Source organism: Lactuca serriola, chromosome 9 (assembly GCF_051521515.1).
Source record: "Lactuca serriola cultivar US96UC23 chromosome 9, Lser_US96UC23_V15, whole genome shotgun sequence".
NCBI lineage: Eukaryota > Viridiplantae > Streptophyta > Magnoliopsida > Asterales > Asteraceae > Lactuca > Lactuca serriola.
In genome coordinates, this window is record NC_136416.1 from 172689610 (window position 1) to 172706283 (window position 16674).

At 35.5% G+C, this 16674-nt stretch overlaps 1 protein-coding gene across 1 annotated transcript; it reads left to right on the forward strand.

Moving 5' to 3' along the window:
* The first annotated feature begins 5359 nt into the window (after nt 1-5359).
* On the forward strand, nt 5360-9107 carry LOC145072256 (proton pump-interactor 1-like). Its single transcript, XM_079018652.1, has 7 exons — nt 5360-5521; nt 6228-6579; nt 6661-6855; nt 6957-7136; nt 7218-7412; nt 7508-8128; nt 8500-9107. The coding sequence occupies exons 2-7, from the start codon at nt 6277-6279 to the stop codon at nt 8818-8820; spliced, it is 1815 nt and encodes a 604-aa protein (XP_078874778.1). The 5' UTR covers nt 5360-5521; nt 6228-6276; the 3' UTR covers nt 8821-9107.
* The last annotated feature ends 7567 nt before the right edge of the window (nt 9108-16674 follow it).

Below are 16674 nucleotides of genomic sequence, written 5' to 3' on the forward strand. Positions count from 1 at the left end.
TTTAACGATTCTATTTTCCTTTGACGAAACCTAGCATTATTATCGCTAAAGTTTAGTCTAATATTCACCGAGACTAATTAATAGTCTTGCTATTATTACTAATATATAAGCACGAAACAATATTTCTCAATCACTATATACAGACAGGGGCCAGACATAAAACACCGGAGGGCAGGACCATTTTGGCATATAACACTTCTGAAATCCACACAACCCTATGCGGCCCTTTAAACCAGATTCCCCGTACCGCGAGTGGTTCAAAAGATATTATAACGACAATTATATAACTCATAATAATATCCCAAATACTTATTATAAGGTCCTAATAACACTACTATATTAAAACATAAGTTATACTAAAGATAGGTTAGACATAGCTCACTTACATCGGGTTTTTTTCTCAAAACCGGGCTCCGCTGGAGCAGCGTTCCCGAGCTGAAAGGCTCTTCTTCTCGGAGCCATCAGGTACTCCGGGGCTTCCGCCTCGTGCTAGGGAGGTTCCCTAGGCTTTTCGGGGGGTTTCAGGGATAGAGTGAAGTTCTAGAGAGAGAGAAGGAAGTGATGGGAGGTGTGAGGAAGAATGGAGGCTTCACCTCTTATTTATAGGGGGCTGGACGGTCACTCACGTCATGATTTTTATGATGCTCACGTCGTGAGCCAGCTGGAGACACCCAGACACAGCCTGGTGCTGACACGTGGTATCGCACATAGGGTGGAAATCAGCCGATTTTCAAAAATTCATAACTTTCGCATACGCGCTTCGTTTTTGATGTTCTTTATATCCACATGTAGGTAAAAACAAGATCTATAACTTTCGTTTAGACTCCGTCGGCTAATTCTCGACCGATCTTAAATTTAACAGTACGAGGAGATTATACTGTTAAATATTCGTGTAAAATTTATAACTTCTACATACGGACTCCGTTTTCGTCTATATTTTTATCTTTGAGTTCCTATTAATGAGATATTCAACTCTCATTTAGTTCGAGTAGGCCAAAAACCACTCGAACTAAAATTCGAGTTTGGGGTCGCGCACTGTTATGCAAAATCTTAGAAAAATCATAATTTCCTCATACGAAGTCAGATTTGGGCGTTCTTTTTGTGAACGCTCTCAGGTTAACATATTCTACTACTTTCATTTAGATAAATAAGGCTAAAAGTCGCTCTATCGTAAATTCACTATTTACGCTTCCCGGTGTCGTGCCGATTCCGTCGCGAAACTTCGACGGGTCATAACTTCTTCGTTATAACTCGGATTTCGGTGTTCTTTATATGTACGGAACTCTTGAGACGGATTCTAAAACTTGGTTAAGATTATTTATTATAAATAATCTTTTGTCGAAAAGTTGTTTTCGACCCCTATTATCCCTAAATTGACTAGCCTAAATCTACGGGCGTTACAGCAAGACCCAATATTGGGCGGGGCTCGATGATTGTGTCGTATGCTATTGTCTTTTTGATTATCGCATGTGTTCGTATGATTAAATGTTTATATGATTATATGTATATCGGGCGGGGGTGAATGTTAGGCAGGGATTGATGACTGATAGATCTGTATACTGAGCGGGGCTCGATGCCGGGTGGGGCTTGATGACTGACATATCTGTATACCGAGTGGGGTCGATGTCGGGCGGGACCTAATGTCGGGTGAGGCCTGAAGAAGGGCAAGGGCCCAGTATGTGATTAATATGTATGGTATGTAGTATTTTGAGGAAATCACTAAGTTTTGTGCTTACGGTTTTTATGGTTATGGTTTCAGGAACTTCCAGTTTGAAAGGGAAGGGTCCAGCTCGATCACAATGCATCTACCCATGTTTCCGCATTATGATGATTTTGGGATTTTAATTTGATAATTTTTTTTTCTTATAAAGCGCTTCTGAATATTTATAAAAAGGATATTGAATGTTGACTTAAAGATAATTAATGTTTTGGTTGAATTACAAACAAAATTTTTACCTCATAATTTCCAGATGTTACAAGTTGGTATCAAAGCCTTAGTTTGAGGGATTCGGGCACACTCTCAAGTGTGACTGAAGTCAAACCGAGTAATTGGTATTTTTTCTTAAAAGAAAACGAGTTTTAAAAAGATTTTTGTAAAAGGAAAGAAATTTCTAAAAGGATTTTTGAAAAGACAAAGGGGGTGTGATGCATGTAACTGACCAAGCTCAAGTAAGTGATTCCCAGATTACCCATACACTTTTGTTATGATTATATGTTATGAGAATTTCATGCTAGGATGAGGCTATTGATACTTTCAGGAATTACATGATAGATTGATATGATATGTGATGCCCTGTCGCCTAGGAAGCATTGGATGCTATGCTAGACTGGGAATATGTATTGGTATCAGTAATTGCCAAGTGTATGCTTTAAAAATTATATACGGTTAGGATCATATAATCATAAAATGATTGATTTAGCCTTATTTCCTATTCCTCATTCGGTTGTGTTCATATGATAGAGCCTTTTATTCGAAAGTCTATTTGATCCTATATCGTGTATAATTTGCATGCATGAGGCAACCGACAGTGAGAGTGGAAGTTCTTAGCATGAGTTGTAGTATGTGAGTTTGAATGTTCTCTGGTTATTCTACGGATTGGTGTGCTACTGCACGAATGTTGCTTTCTTTTTTGCTTTGTGGAACTCTTAAGTGATATGAGTTAGCTATTAAGTAAATATGTTAAGTCATATATGAAAAAGGTTGAATAATCTCAGAGTGATGGATTTGACCCTATTGCGTAGCTTTCGTTTGAGTTTAACCATTGTATAGATGAGTCTTTTACTTGAAGTATTATCTAGGCTTTGTTGCATGTGATTGTATTCATGAGGTGGTTAACAGACATTATGAGGAGTTCTTCAGCAGCTGATGGTAGGGTGAGGTCGGAAACCTAGGAAAGCTTAGGAAGTGCTTCAGTGGGTTTAGTTGCGCTGTTTAGCAAGCATTTGGAGTGTTAGTTTGTGATGGTGACTTAGAGGATTTGGGATAATTATTGAGGAAAGTATGGATAGGCGTGGAAGGTAGTATTGGGCATGTACTACTAAAAGCATAGGATCCATACTCAAATCAGGGAGAGTCTTGGTGAATCTAGGAACCCTGTGGGATGAGGATTCTTGGGGATGTTCTGATCATTTGCATGGTTGTTTTTCAGTATGGTGATGAGCACTCAGGAATGGGGTTCATGTTCTGGTTCCGGCTCAGGTGCAGGTACTGAGCCGATTGATGAATGAATGTGAGAGTTCATCTCATTGGATATTACTCGCGGTATTTTGAGCAGACTCCTATGATCTTTGTTATGGTCAAAGAGGGGATTTTGGATATTTTGAATGAGCGTCTTGGCGCATTCCGTGTTGAGGTTATGGCTATTGTTGGAGCTCATGCTCTTTCTTTCCGCAAGTTCCATGCTTGTGGAGCTCTTGAGTTCTTTGGGGGGAAGGACCCCATTGCCAATAGGAGATGGTTAGAGGTTATAACTAACGCTTTCTGGATGAGTTTTTGTCCCGAGGGGTCGAATGTTAGATTTTCCTCCTGTCTTCTGAAGGACAAAGCCTGAGATTAGTGGGAGGAGGTAGACTTCGCTTTGGGAGGCAATTGTGTGTTTGAAAAGTCAAAAGAAAAGTGGTGTCCATCATACATTGATTGTGACTGCATAAAAGTTGAGTATAGGTCCGGACATAAATCCTAGAGAGGGGATTAAGACTCTACTGGGGTGGTACCTCCTTTCGCGAAGTAGATGTCTTTTGCTATTATAAGTTGATATGTTTTTCCTATCTTGGGCAAATACCACGCTAGAGTGGTATGTCATGCTAGGGTGACAAAACAGATAAACAGAGTAAACTGTCAGTACATTGTCTTGTTGTATGTATTTCATGCATAACATTGCATATATATAAATTAAAGAAAAAAATTTACAAATGAGAATATGAACATTATTGTGTCAAAAACCCAAGTAACTCACTTGAAATATTTGTCTTACATATTTTTTTTTGTATGCCATATATCTCAGGTGCATAAGCTTCAGGTGAAAAATAAGTAATATTTAAAGAATAAAAGTCTGAGGCCCCATGTAAGATATTCTACTCAACTATGGTTTTGTATTCGGTTTGTAATATCCCTAAATATTGTAAAAATTATAAACACTTATGGACTTTTGTAAAATAAATTTTGTGTACATGACTAATCCTAGTGTTTTTGTAATAAAAATAAGTTTGTAAAAGTCTTATAAAGTTGGGGTGTTACAATATGTCTATGAATAACCATTGTTACAAAGAATACAATGAAAAAAGCTTAAAAGAAGTTCATATAAAAAATTATGAAAGTTCAAAGTTGGATCATTTTCATATCTTTTGGAGCAATATATATATATATATATATATATATATATATATATATATATATATATATATATATATATATATATATTGGAAAAGTGAATATACCCTTAAGGGTATATAAGCTTAGGTACTCAAACTCATCATAATACGTTGTTTTGTATTATATAATACATTCTAATTGTCTAATGTTCTTATAATTTAACTTCTAACTTGATTTACTTCCAAGATTTTTAAAAATTACATATTTATCTTTCTCTTACATAATTTTCATTTTCATCTACAATATATAGCCTAATAAGTGTTCGGCAAAAAGATGTGATGTAAGAGAAAGATTATACGGAAATTTCGAATATCTTGAAAGTAAATCAATTTAAGATTGAAGTTTATGAACATTATAATGAATATATCAAACAAAACGACGTATTATGGTGTGTTCGGGTACCTAAGCTTATATACCCTTAAGGGTATATTTACTTTTCCCTATATATATATATATATATATATATATATATATATATATATATATATATATATATATATATATATATATATATATGAGTTCCCAACCATAAAATTTGGAGTGCAATATGACCATTGATGTTACAAAAACACAATGAAAAAGATTTAGATCATCAACACACTGTTATAAAAGACATGAAAGTTCAAAGAAAAAAATTAGATTTTTGTAGTCAATCTAAAATTTTTATAGTCATCATCTCAAAAAATGACAGACATTGTGTTGGCCAAAATTGTGGTTATGTAAGACATTTTCCTAATATTCATGGCTATTTTCTAGAAAAATATTCTAGAGATAGCTATTATGATTCTATTCTCTATATTCTATACTAAAAGTAACAATATACTTATAATTTGTTTCATTTTAGGCAAATCAATAACAAAAATAACAATCCACTTTTTTTACTTTTATTTGTTGAAGTATCTAAAATGAGAAAAAAAAAGAACTATTAATTTACATACAACCAAAAGGAGCCGACTACTTTCACTACATCCATCTATATATACACACACAATCGGTAAACGCCGGACCTCCTTCTCTCTCTAACCCCAAACTCCCAAAAGGCACAGAGATCTATCAACCCTCGCTGACCATTTTTGTATCTCGATCAGGGATGCTTTTTACCCAAATCAGGCTTCACTTGTAATACATCTTCTGTTCTTTCGATTTCTGGTAAGACTGTTTTCTCATATCTATTTATTCATTTCTGTAATTTTACTGTTTTTGGTTTTCGTTTCTTTCTACCCTATCCGTTTCCCTTGATTCCTTGTTTATTCGTATCGATCTCGATCCTTGTGGATAATCTGGGGTAATTCTTGTTGAATCGGATCTGGGATTTTTGAATTTTGGTTTATTGATGTGTACAATTCAAATCTCGTCAAGCCTACGATCTTAAATGGTTTTTGAATTCTTATATCTGTATCTGGTTTAGAATTCCGATTAATATCGATGAATGGACGCGAGTGAACTCTTGATTCTTTTGATTGATTGTTTTCGAAGATTTATTACCTATATATATCCTGATTCCGGATCTTGTCTTTTCGGGGATGATTCACTTGATTGATTGTCACTAATAAATGTTTAATCATCACCTCTATTTCATACGATGAAGAACAAGAAAAATCGTCTTGGATGCGCCTTTAAACTGATTTACGAATTGAAGTTTATTTAGCAAACAACCGATTATAATTCAAAACTTTTGATTACCTTAGATTAAAAGCAATCAGATTTCGGGAATCAATTTCGCTGTAATAGTACCGAGATAAACTGTAAAATGAACTAACTTTCCTTAGATTGAAGCGCCCGATTTTCACAAATTTGAATCAAAAAGGTGTTATCTTATCTATTTTGACTGATTCCTTTCTTCTTATTTCATCAGGATTTTCGAGTTTTACGGCTTATTCAAGTTATCATATCTTGAAGAAATCATGGGTATCGATGGTGAGTCTGATTTGGTCCATGTGTCTGTTGAGAATGGGAAGAAAGAGAATGGAAATGTTGCTGAAAACGAATCTGATTCTGTTCGAGTAGAAAAAACACCCGAAATCAGCTTTCCAAACAATGCAGTTGATGAATGGCCAGAAGCAAAAAAGTTTCACTCGGTTTATTTTGTTAAATACAGAACAGTTGAAGACCAAAACCTGAAAGCAAAACTCGATCAGGCTGATAAGGAGCTTAGAAAACTTAATCAGGCCCGTGATCCCATCACTGAAAAGCTAAGGGCAAAAAGGGTATTAAAGAAAAAGTTAATCTGTATCAATCTTGACCTTATTATTTAAATGTTTGTCTCACTATTTTCTTGAATTTTGTAGACTGAAAGAGCACAAGTGATAGGCCAATTGAAGGCTTTAGTTGAAGAGAAAAACCAATTTAGGTCAATCATGGATGAGAAAAGGAAAGAAATTGAGCCTCTACAACAAGCATTAGGTAAGTTAAGGGGTCCAAGAGATGCCAATAGAGACAATAGAAGTTTCATTTGTTCATCTGAGGCTGAGCTTAATGATGTTGTAAGTCTTGGTTTTAACATATATAGTTAAAGAATTAAATTCTTGAAAGTTGTTTTCTTGTTTGTGAATGTTGTTCTTTTTTTTGGTTGCTTTTTGTGTAGATTAAGAGTATGCAATATCGCATTCAACATGAAAGTATTACTCTAACTGAAGAAAAACAAATCATTAGAGAAATCAAACAACTTGAAGGGACAAGAGATAAAGTTATTGCCAATGCTGCTATGAGGGCTGAAGTTCAGAAATCTGTTGGTGAAAAAGATGCCATTCAAGACCAGGTCAAAGTAAGTCAAACCATTGTTTATAAAAGTGACGCCATAGTAAAAAAGAAACAAACTTTATTAATCTTTCTTTGTATTTTTTAGCTTATTGGTGTTGATCTTGATGGGGTCCGCAAAGATCAACAAGCTATAAAGGCAAAAGTGAAGACACTTGAGGCTGAAAAAGAGGCCATAAATGGTGTGATTGCATCTCTAGAGGAGGAGTTGCATGCGGTTGTTGAGAAAAGGGACAAAGTCTATGACAAGATTCGTGAGTTGAGGAATAAACGTGAAGAAGGGGTAATTTGGTCTTTTTGGTTATGGATATATAATAATATATTTCGTGTTTTGTGACATTGTTTGATAGTTACTTGGGTTTTGTGTTTTTTTTTCAGAATACTTGTTTTTACCAGAACCGAACTCTCTTGAATGACGCGAGAAGGCTGGCGGCGGAAAAAGACGTAAACGCCCTTAAAGAGCTTTCCACCTCGGAGGTGGACAAGTTTATGTTACAATGGAATGGGAGTAAAGCGTTTAGAGAAGATTATGAGAAAAGAATATTGCAATCGCTTGATATTCGACAACTAAGCAAAGATGGGCGTATGAGGAATCCCGGAGAGAAGCCGTTGATTGCACCGGAATCACCAATTCCGGTTCCGGAGGCGGAGGTTGTAGCAAAGCCGAAGGCGAAGCAACCGAAGGAAGATCCTGTTCCTCTGCCAACTCCGACGCCGGTTGAGAAAGAAAAAGATGATAAAGCCCAGAAAGAGGTGAATGCGAATGGTGTTGTGAAGGGTAAAAAGGGAAAAGTTGAAGAAAAAGAAGAGGAGGAGGAAGTTTTTAGGGTGGAGAAAAAACCGGAAGTGAAAGAAGTTGATGAGTCGAAATTGAAGGAGTTGAAGAGGGAGGAGATTGCAAAAGCAAAACAAGCTTTGGAAAGAAAGAAGAAGCTTGCAGAAAAAGCGGCGTTCAAAGCCAAAAAGAAAGCTGAGAAGGAAGCCGAAAAGAAACTCAAGGTATGGAATGGAATCATTGATTCCATTGGAATGAAAAAAAGAAAAACTTTTGTTTTTGTCGGATGGAATTCTACTTACCATTCCTTCCATTTTCTTGGTTTTCACTCCATACCCATCATGGAATGTAACCAACCATTCCATTGGAATGGAATCACAGATTCCATGGAATGGTTCATTCCGTTGGAAAGACAGAATTGCTGTTAGTTTTGTCAGATGGAATCGAACAAAAAATTCCTTCTATTTTGTCAATTTTCACTCCTAAACACTAGTGTTTTTTTTCCCATTCCATCATAGAATCTAATGACTCATTCCATTACCCTGTTTGTGGTAATCCTGCATTTCATTAATGAGGTTTGTGTGATTTGTTACAGGATAAGGAGAAGAAGGAGAAGAAGAAGATGCAGGCATCTACACCAGCTGCAGAGGCGGAGGAAGCGGTGGCGGAAGAGGCGGCAGAGGCACCAGAGGAAGAAAAGGCGACCGAAACAGTCAAGATTCCGGTGAAGTCCAAAGAGCGGAAAGAGAATAATGCAAAAATAAGAAGCAGAAGCATTAGGGGAAAAGGACCGGAATCGATCTCAAAAGTCATACTTAAACGTAAGAAGTCAAACAACTACATGTATTATTATGCTGCTGCTGCTTCTGCGATTGTTGTTGTGCTTTTAGCAGTCGGGTATAAGTTTTACGCGTAGACAACGGAATCGGAGGAATGGGCCGGAATCGGAATTGGAATCAATCTTGAAAGTAATGTCGTTTTTTTGTTTTTTAGTTTTGGATTCGTTCTTTCTTTTTTTTTTCTTTTATATTTTGTATTTGAAGTTTGAGGACTTGATATATGGTTTAGAAAGAGGTAGTTGGAAACATGTACTTGAGAAGTAGAACTTGTTTTTTTTTTTTTTTTTTTTTTTTTTTGGGGTAGTGTAATTTTGACATTTTGGTTTTTTTGATAAGAAACATGATGATAATGTTATGTGATAAACGTGGTTGTTATTGTTATTATTTTATTAGGTGATGATTAGGAGACAAAATATCCGAAACGGTTTTTTTTAACTAGTTATCAAGTGAGTTTTCTACCAAGGGTAGTACTTCTAAAAAATTAAACAAGTATTGTGGTTTTAATTTTATTTATAAAAACATGGTAAAAAATAAAAAGGTTTTCTTATGTATCTAACTTAAAAAAAATCCTTATATATCCAACTCTTTTAAAATAAATCAAAAAACCAAATAGACCCGATTCTTTAGAGGTTGTTTGAAATTTAATTAAAAAAAAAACTTATTAATTTATTGAGCTTTTGAAAATTCGTTAAGTCAAAAAAAATATTTGACAAAATGATTTTTAAAATAACTTTTCATAAGCCCTTAAGAAAGATTTTAATAAGTTAAAATATCTAACTTTTCAAAATCTCTTATAAATGTTTAGGTTGTAAAAGCTAAAATACCATTTAAAAGATAGGCAAAAAATTTTAAAAGAAAAATTAAATATCCTAATACCATTTATTTCTATCTCCTATCCATGTGAAATTATGATATGTGTCCAATTTTAATCAAACTAATAACATTTTAAGACATTTGTCATTACTTCATATGGGTAGGAGGTAGGGATGAGATTTAGAACCGGAAAACCGGACCGGAACCGGAACCGGTATAACTGGAAAATGCTTAAACGGTCCGGGTATTGGGTTTCAAAATTACTCTTATCCGGGTTCCGGGTATGGGTCTAACGGGTCCGGTTAATCCGGGTTTTTTTAACTGGATTTGTTTAAAAATCCGGAACCGGGTTAAATGGACCGGTCCGGGTTTAGTGGGACAAAGAACCGATTTAGATGTGGAATCAACCAAAAATTTGTGCAACGATTGTCCCACTCGTTGGAACTCAACTTACGACTTATTGAAGATCGCGGTGGATTTAGAAAGCTTTCTACGAGTATGAAAAGGAAGATATTTTTTTTTCTGCATTGTTGCTGAATTTTTAGCCCTCTTTAAACTGTCATATCTGCTTCATTCGGAGTCCGTTTGGGCTGATTTTTTTTAAAAATTGTAGTTCACTGATTGGCAATAGTTATAGACTCTGGAAACACCTAATTTACATGTGTATTGAGTCACTTACAGCCCTCCAAAAATGACATATCAAAGCTGTTTTGAATCTGTTACAACATTATTGTAGAATTTTAGTTAACTTTAAATTGTCATATCTACTTCGTTATGAGTCCGTTTGGGCTGATTTTTTTAAAATTGTAGTTCACTATTTGGCAATAGTTATAGACTTTGGAAACACCTAATTTGCATGTGTATTGAGTCACTTACAGCCCTCCAAAAATGACATATCAAAGCTGTTTTGAATCTGTTATAACATTGTAGAATTTTAGTTAACTTTAAACTGTCATATCTACTTCGTTATGAGTCCGTTTGGGCTGATTTTTTTTGAAATTGTAGTTCATTGTTTGGCAATAGTTATAGACTCTGGAAACACCTAATTTGCATGTGTATTGAGTCACTTACAGCCCTCCAAAAATGACATATCAAAGTTGTTTTGAATCTGTTACAGCATTATTGTAGAATTTTAGTTAACTTTAAACTGTCATATCTACTTCGTTATGAGTCCGTTTGGGCTGTTTTTTTTTAAATTGTAGTTCACTGTTTGGCAATAGTTATAGACTCTGGAAATACCTAATTTGCATGTGTATTGAGTCACTTACAGCCCTTTAAAAATGACATATCAAAGCTGTTTTGAATCTGTTTTGATAGATCGTTCCTTTGCACGAGATGTGGTAATCCCCGTGAGTGAAGATTTTGTAACTTGTCGAGCAATGGTCTCCTTTCTTGAGAAGTTTAAGGTTAAAACATAATTGGTGTCGACGACTTCAAAACCATTGGCAAATCGGGTTTTCCGGTTCTAAACCCATTTGACCCGGTTCTACCTTACCCACTTTCCTATTTCTGGGTTTTTCGGTTCTAGACCCACTTTACCCGGAACCGAACCGGACCCGGTTCCTATATACCGGTCCGATTTCCGATTCTAAAAAATATCGTTAAACGGTTCCAGGTTTTCCGGGTCTGGGTCCATCCGGTCCGGGTTTGGATCCACTTTCATCCCTAGTAGGAGGATAAGTAGGAATAAAAATAAAAAGATATTTAATTTCTCTTTTAAAAAAAATAACTTATTGATTTTTTTACTATTAAATTTAATCCAAATATTTTTTAAAGAGGACTTATTGACTTATGGTTGGAGGTTTAAATAAATGTTTCAAAATGTAATTCCAAATACCCTCTTAAAAAACAAGGGTGTATTCCCAAGTATATATAAGAGGGGAAGTGATTTATCCATGGTTCTTTTTTTATCCGTCCACTGATATTAATGGTAAATGGATAATTATGCACCCTATTTAAAGTTAGAGATGTCAAAGAGAGAGAAAGATGTGATGTTTCCAAAACGGGCCCTTCCAAAACATCACGACACGCACGACCAGCCGGCAATCCTTCTTCCTCCTTCGGTCTCCTTCTTCATCGTTTGGCGCTGCAATATCCCATTCTTCTAAAAGACCACGAATACATATCCCTGGTTACCACCACCACCCGCAACCACCTTTTAATCCAAACCCACCATTATAACTCCCTAAAGTGTACATGTACCAGTTCCAAACCCCATAAATTTGATTACTCCTCCGATCCATATAAACCTCAATCTTTAACACGTTCGATTTATCAAAAAGATTATCAAACTCCGATTTCTTCAAATTAAAGCAAGGTTGAACATTGGTTCTAAGATAGTGTTAATCCTTGATTCCTTCTTATATTCTTCTTCTTAGAAATTGTTTGTTTGTTTGTTTTTTCTGATATGGATTTACACTTTATGCATTTGATTCCGTATATTTTTCTTGAATTCGATTTAGGTAGTGTTTGATTTCAGGGTTATTTTGGGTATTTAGAAATGAGCAATGCGTTTGTTGGTATTAGATCGGAGGGTGTGGGAGGGAAGTTTTCCTCACTTTTTGTGGGCCATACCCCCATTTCCCTCACTTCTCTTCCCCTCACATAAAACCCAATGAATGAGTGGGAAGCCCTTCCCTAACTTTTTATTATTATTTTTTTATTAAATAAAATTAATTTTTTTTATGAAAACTTTAAATTAATACTAAACATAAAATTTAATTAAAAATAAAAAACATTTCATTAATGAAAATAAAAATTACATTAAACCTAATATTTAAATAAGTATAAAAATAATAAAAAAAAACGCAAAAAAATAAAACAACCCACAAGATAGAAAACATAATTAATATCCTAATTTTATTTAAACCAAAATACGTCACTCGGAATCATCGTCGTCGCCCTCATCGTCCTCGTTATCGCCTTGATCGTCTTCATCATTCTCCCCAGCGTCACTCTCGTCGTCGGAATCTTCAATCTTGACGAACATATCAGAATCCTCGTCTGATTCGTCAAACAAATCATCGTGAGAAAACTCTAACGGGGGCTGAATATGAGCCCTTCTCACACCCCCGAACCAGATGGCGGAAACGTCTGAGAGCTCGCGTGACTAAAATTGAATATCATCACAATGAATATACATGAAACATAACATAAACATCACCAGCATTAATACATTACAACTGGCCTTGTTCACATCAAGTACATTGTCTAAATATTACATATCCATAGCATAAATTGGTTGAGAGTTTTCAAAACATAACATCCTAACACACTTGGTAATGTTCTTCAGCTTATCTATTACCTGAGAATACAAGTTATTTTGAAAACTTCAACATATGGAATGTTGGTGAGTTCATAAGCAGATTTGATATGAAAATGTTTTGTGTAGTTTATAAAACCCAGAAAATCTGATATTTTCTGAAATGGCAATTGTTTATGCAAAAAGTGTGAAGATCCATAGGTTTATGCATGAATGATTTCAAAGCGTGTATAAATGAGAAGTTTTTAGTTATTGAAAATACAAGTGGATAGTGTTGATTTCCCCAAAAAACCCGATGTTTTCAGATAAGATAATATGATTGTTTCGAATTATTATACCGTCACAACGAATGATTATGAATTCCCTTGATTACTTGGATAATATTGGATTTATTATGTGAGTCGTTATAACCATGCATGATAATGACTAGTTCGTCTGTCTTGGCATTCTGTTGAACGCCGGAATTGATCTTAAGATTTTGTCACCCTAGACTGGTCGAGTCTAACTGTAGCGAACAGCTGAGGTGTGGGGGAGTCACCCCATATAGATCTATACACAAACACTCGCTCTCCCTCCAGGGGACTTTGATTATAACTACAGACTACGGCAAACACTTAAAGGTGTTGCCCGTTATTACTCACTTAATCCAAACGAATTTGTTTACTCTTGATTAACGACCTGGTTTTGTTTACTTGAATAGAAGGTAAGCCTAACAGACGAGGAGAAGAGGATTACGAGGTCCTACTAATTACGTATGTTATTTAAGGCTGTTGAGTATACGAAAGACGCGTTGGCCCATTTCGCATATGATTTATTTGGACCTTACTAGCAATGCTAATGGGCCACTGAGGCCCAATAGCACGTAAAAGCCATTGAGGGTCCCTTAAACATGTAATTGGGTCACATGAGGCCCAATAGACATGTATTATTATTGTTAGGCCCAAAAGTCATGTTAATGGGTCACGAAGGCCCAATAGACATGATTAGAATCTTTCAAGCCCAACAATTTAAATATTTAATTGTTTTAGGAATAATATAATTGTCGGAAGGTCTGATTGTTCAATTGTTAAATCGCAAAGACATGAAGTTTGTCGATTGTTTATAACGATATTCGAAAATATATGTATATTTTTCATTCTATTTTCATAAGTTATAATTTGGTATTTTTGATCCAAATATCTTAATAATAAAATAATTGACTCAAAAATATTGGTTTGACCTATTTAGCCCTTCTTTAATAAAAATGACAATCTTTGTCCCTTTTTATAAAAAAATGACATTTTAGGCCCTTAAACTATTTTCTTGACATTTTTGGCCCATAGATTATTTAAATAATGTTTTTAACCCAAAATTTACTTTTTGGCAGTTTCAGCCTCCTTAGTAAAGGATTTTCATTTAAAGTCCAAACTTTTCGCAACTTTTACAATTTTGACTCAAAATCCAAAAACTTTGCATTTTTTATCCTTTTTGGCAAAAAGGGTCATTTTAACCCTTGAAATAGATTTATTTACCTTTTTACCCACTGTTTTGAGAAATTTACCATTTCAATCCCTTAAACACATTTTTTTCGCAAATTGGGCCTATGGGCCGAAAAGCCCAAAAATTTGGCCCAATAGGCTACAATTTCATTTCTAGTCCTTTGAAGAGCATAATATTTATAAAAACTTCTATTTTAACTATTTCAACCCTTTTGGTCCTTATGAAAACTGTGAATGACAACCTTTAACCCAACTTTTGTTTATTTGACAAATATAGCCCAAAAATGAGTTTTATGTTGTAACATGTTTATTGTAACCTTAGAGGGTAATTTTTCTTGACTTGTTTAATGTAATACATCTTAGATAAGGTATATTTTCCTCCTTGAGCTATAGATCTCAAGATTGCTTTCCTTTTTGGCACATATTTACCACATAAACACATGAAATCACACATAACATACACATACACATAGATCTACACATTTTACTTGTATTCTTCCCCCATAAAACTTGTGAAAACAGAAAATAGAGGGGTATGAACTCACCTTGCTTTGTTGCTTACGAATTTGAAGAAAGAAATGAAGAAAATTTGGTCCTAGCAAGCTCCTTGAAGAGATTTCGAATTTGAAGAGTTCTATGAAGTATGATCAATAATTTAAGGTTGTAAGAAGAGTGATTAAGTGTAGAAGGAAAACATGTTTACAATATCTTACCACTAGTATGTAGTTGGAAGTGATTTTTTTGAATGAGATTCTTCTTGAAGCCCTTATGGTTCTCGAAAATTTGGAGGAAGGATGAAGGTGTTCTAGAGAGAGTCTGAAGAAATTTTGCAATGGTGATGAGTGTGTGTGTGTCTCGGCCGAAACAAGAAGAGGGGGGAGAGGAGAGAATAAGATGAGTTGACATGCATGGGAACATGAGAAGGATGCATGGATACCCTATGTACAATTATGAGGTGACACCATTAAAAGTCAACTTTTCTTCCCCTTTGTTTTGTAGTTGGGCCGAGAGAAAGAGAAGGGAAAGAAAGGCTTGGGCCGTTTGTGCTAGAGTCCATAAAATGGGGCCCAAATTAATGGTTTTTCGGTCCACTGGGCCTTTTAGAGTAATTCACGGCCCAATATACATCAAGGGATGAGTTTGATGGCCCATTAGGGCTAATTAGATTTGTTATGGCCCAATAAGGCCCATTAAAGATAACCTAGTTTATTTTAGGCTTATAAGGCCCAAAATGTCAAGTTTCATGCAAATGGGTCCAATTAGGGCCCATTTAAGAGTTCTAAGCCCAAAATAGTCAAATTGGAAGCTTATTGGTCCATTAGGCCCAATAAGGAAATCCTAGTCCAAAATGGACTTAAACCGGGATTTTTAGGGTTTCCAGCCTTTTGTTGACTATTTGGATGTTTGTATGAAGTGTTTGATGAAATTTTGTTGTCATTGAATAAGCACCATACATGGTTTCAAGTTTTAGTTACAATGTTATCCTTGCTAGGTGTTTACAAAGCATCAGAATTCCTAGTTGTGACAGCCCTATAAATGTGCTCTACCAAATCAGCACGAAGGGCATGATGAATGTCACGATTGTGTACTTCTCTTCTATTCATCCTATACTCTTGTGTACCAACGGCTACTCCTTTAACATTTGGCAAAACTTCATTTTCGTTATACCGACATATCACTCTTCCTTCGTCTTCAAGAATCATATTATGCAATATGATACATGCATACATTACGTGTTGTAACCTTTTCACCTCATATGACCTTGCCCCGACCGTTCGTACTTGCCAACGTCTCTTAAGTACACCAAATGTTCGCTCCACATCCTTCCTAGCTGACTCTTGTGCCTCTTTAAATCTTTTCCTTTTCTGGTCGTTAGGACATGTAAACGATTTCAAAAAAATAGACAAGGGAGGATATATACCGTCATTAAGATAGTATCCAAACTTATATGCTACCCCCATTTTCTTGAAAAGGTACATCGTGCGACTTTCCAAGGTAGATATCATTGAATACCGGCCACTGGTCTAGCACCTTGATGTCATTGTTTGCACCAGCTGGACCAAAGAATGCATGTTATATCCAAAGATCATGTGAAGCGATAACCTCTAGAATGATCGTTGGCTCTTTGTGGTTGCCTCTCATGTACTGACCACGCCATGCGTTGGGGCATAATGATCAACTCCAATGCATGCAATCGATACTACCTAGCATTCCAGGGAATCCATGCTTGCCTTCATGCACCGTGTACAATTGGTGGATATCGTTGATAGTTGGTTTGCGCAAAATATCGTTGCCTATAAACCAAACAGATCGCTTTGCAGAACTTGTACACACACTCCTGCACGATACGCTCTGACATCCTAAAATACTCGTCCCAT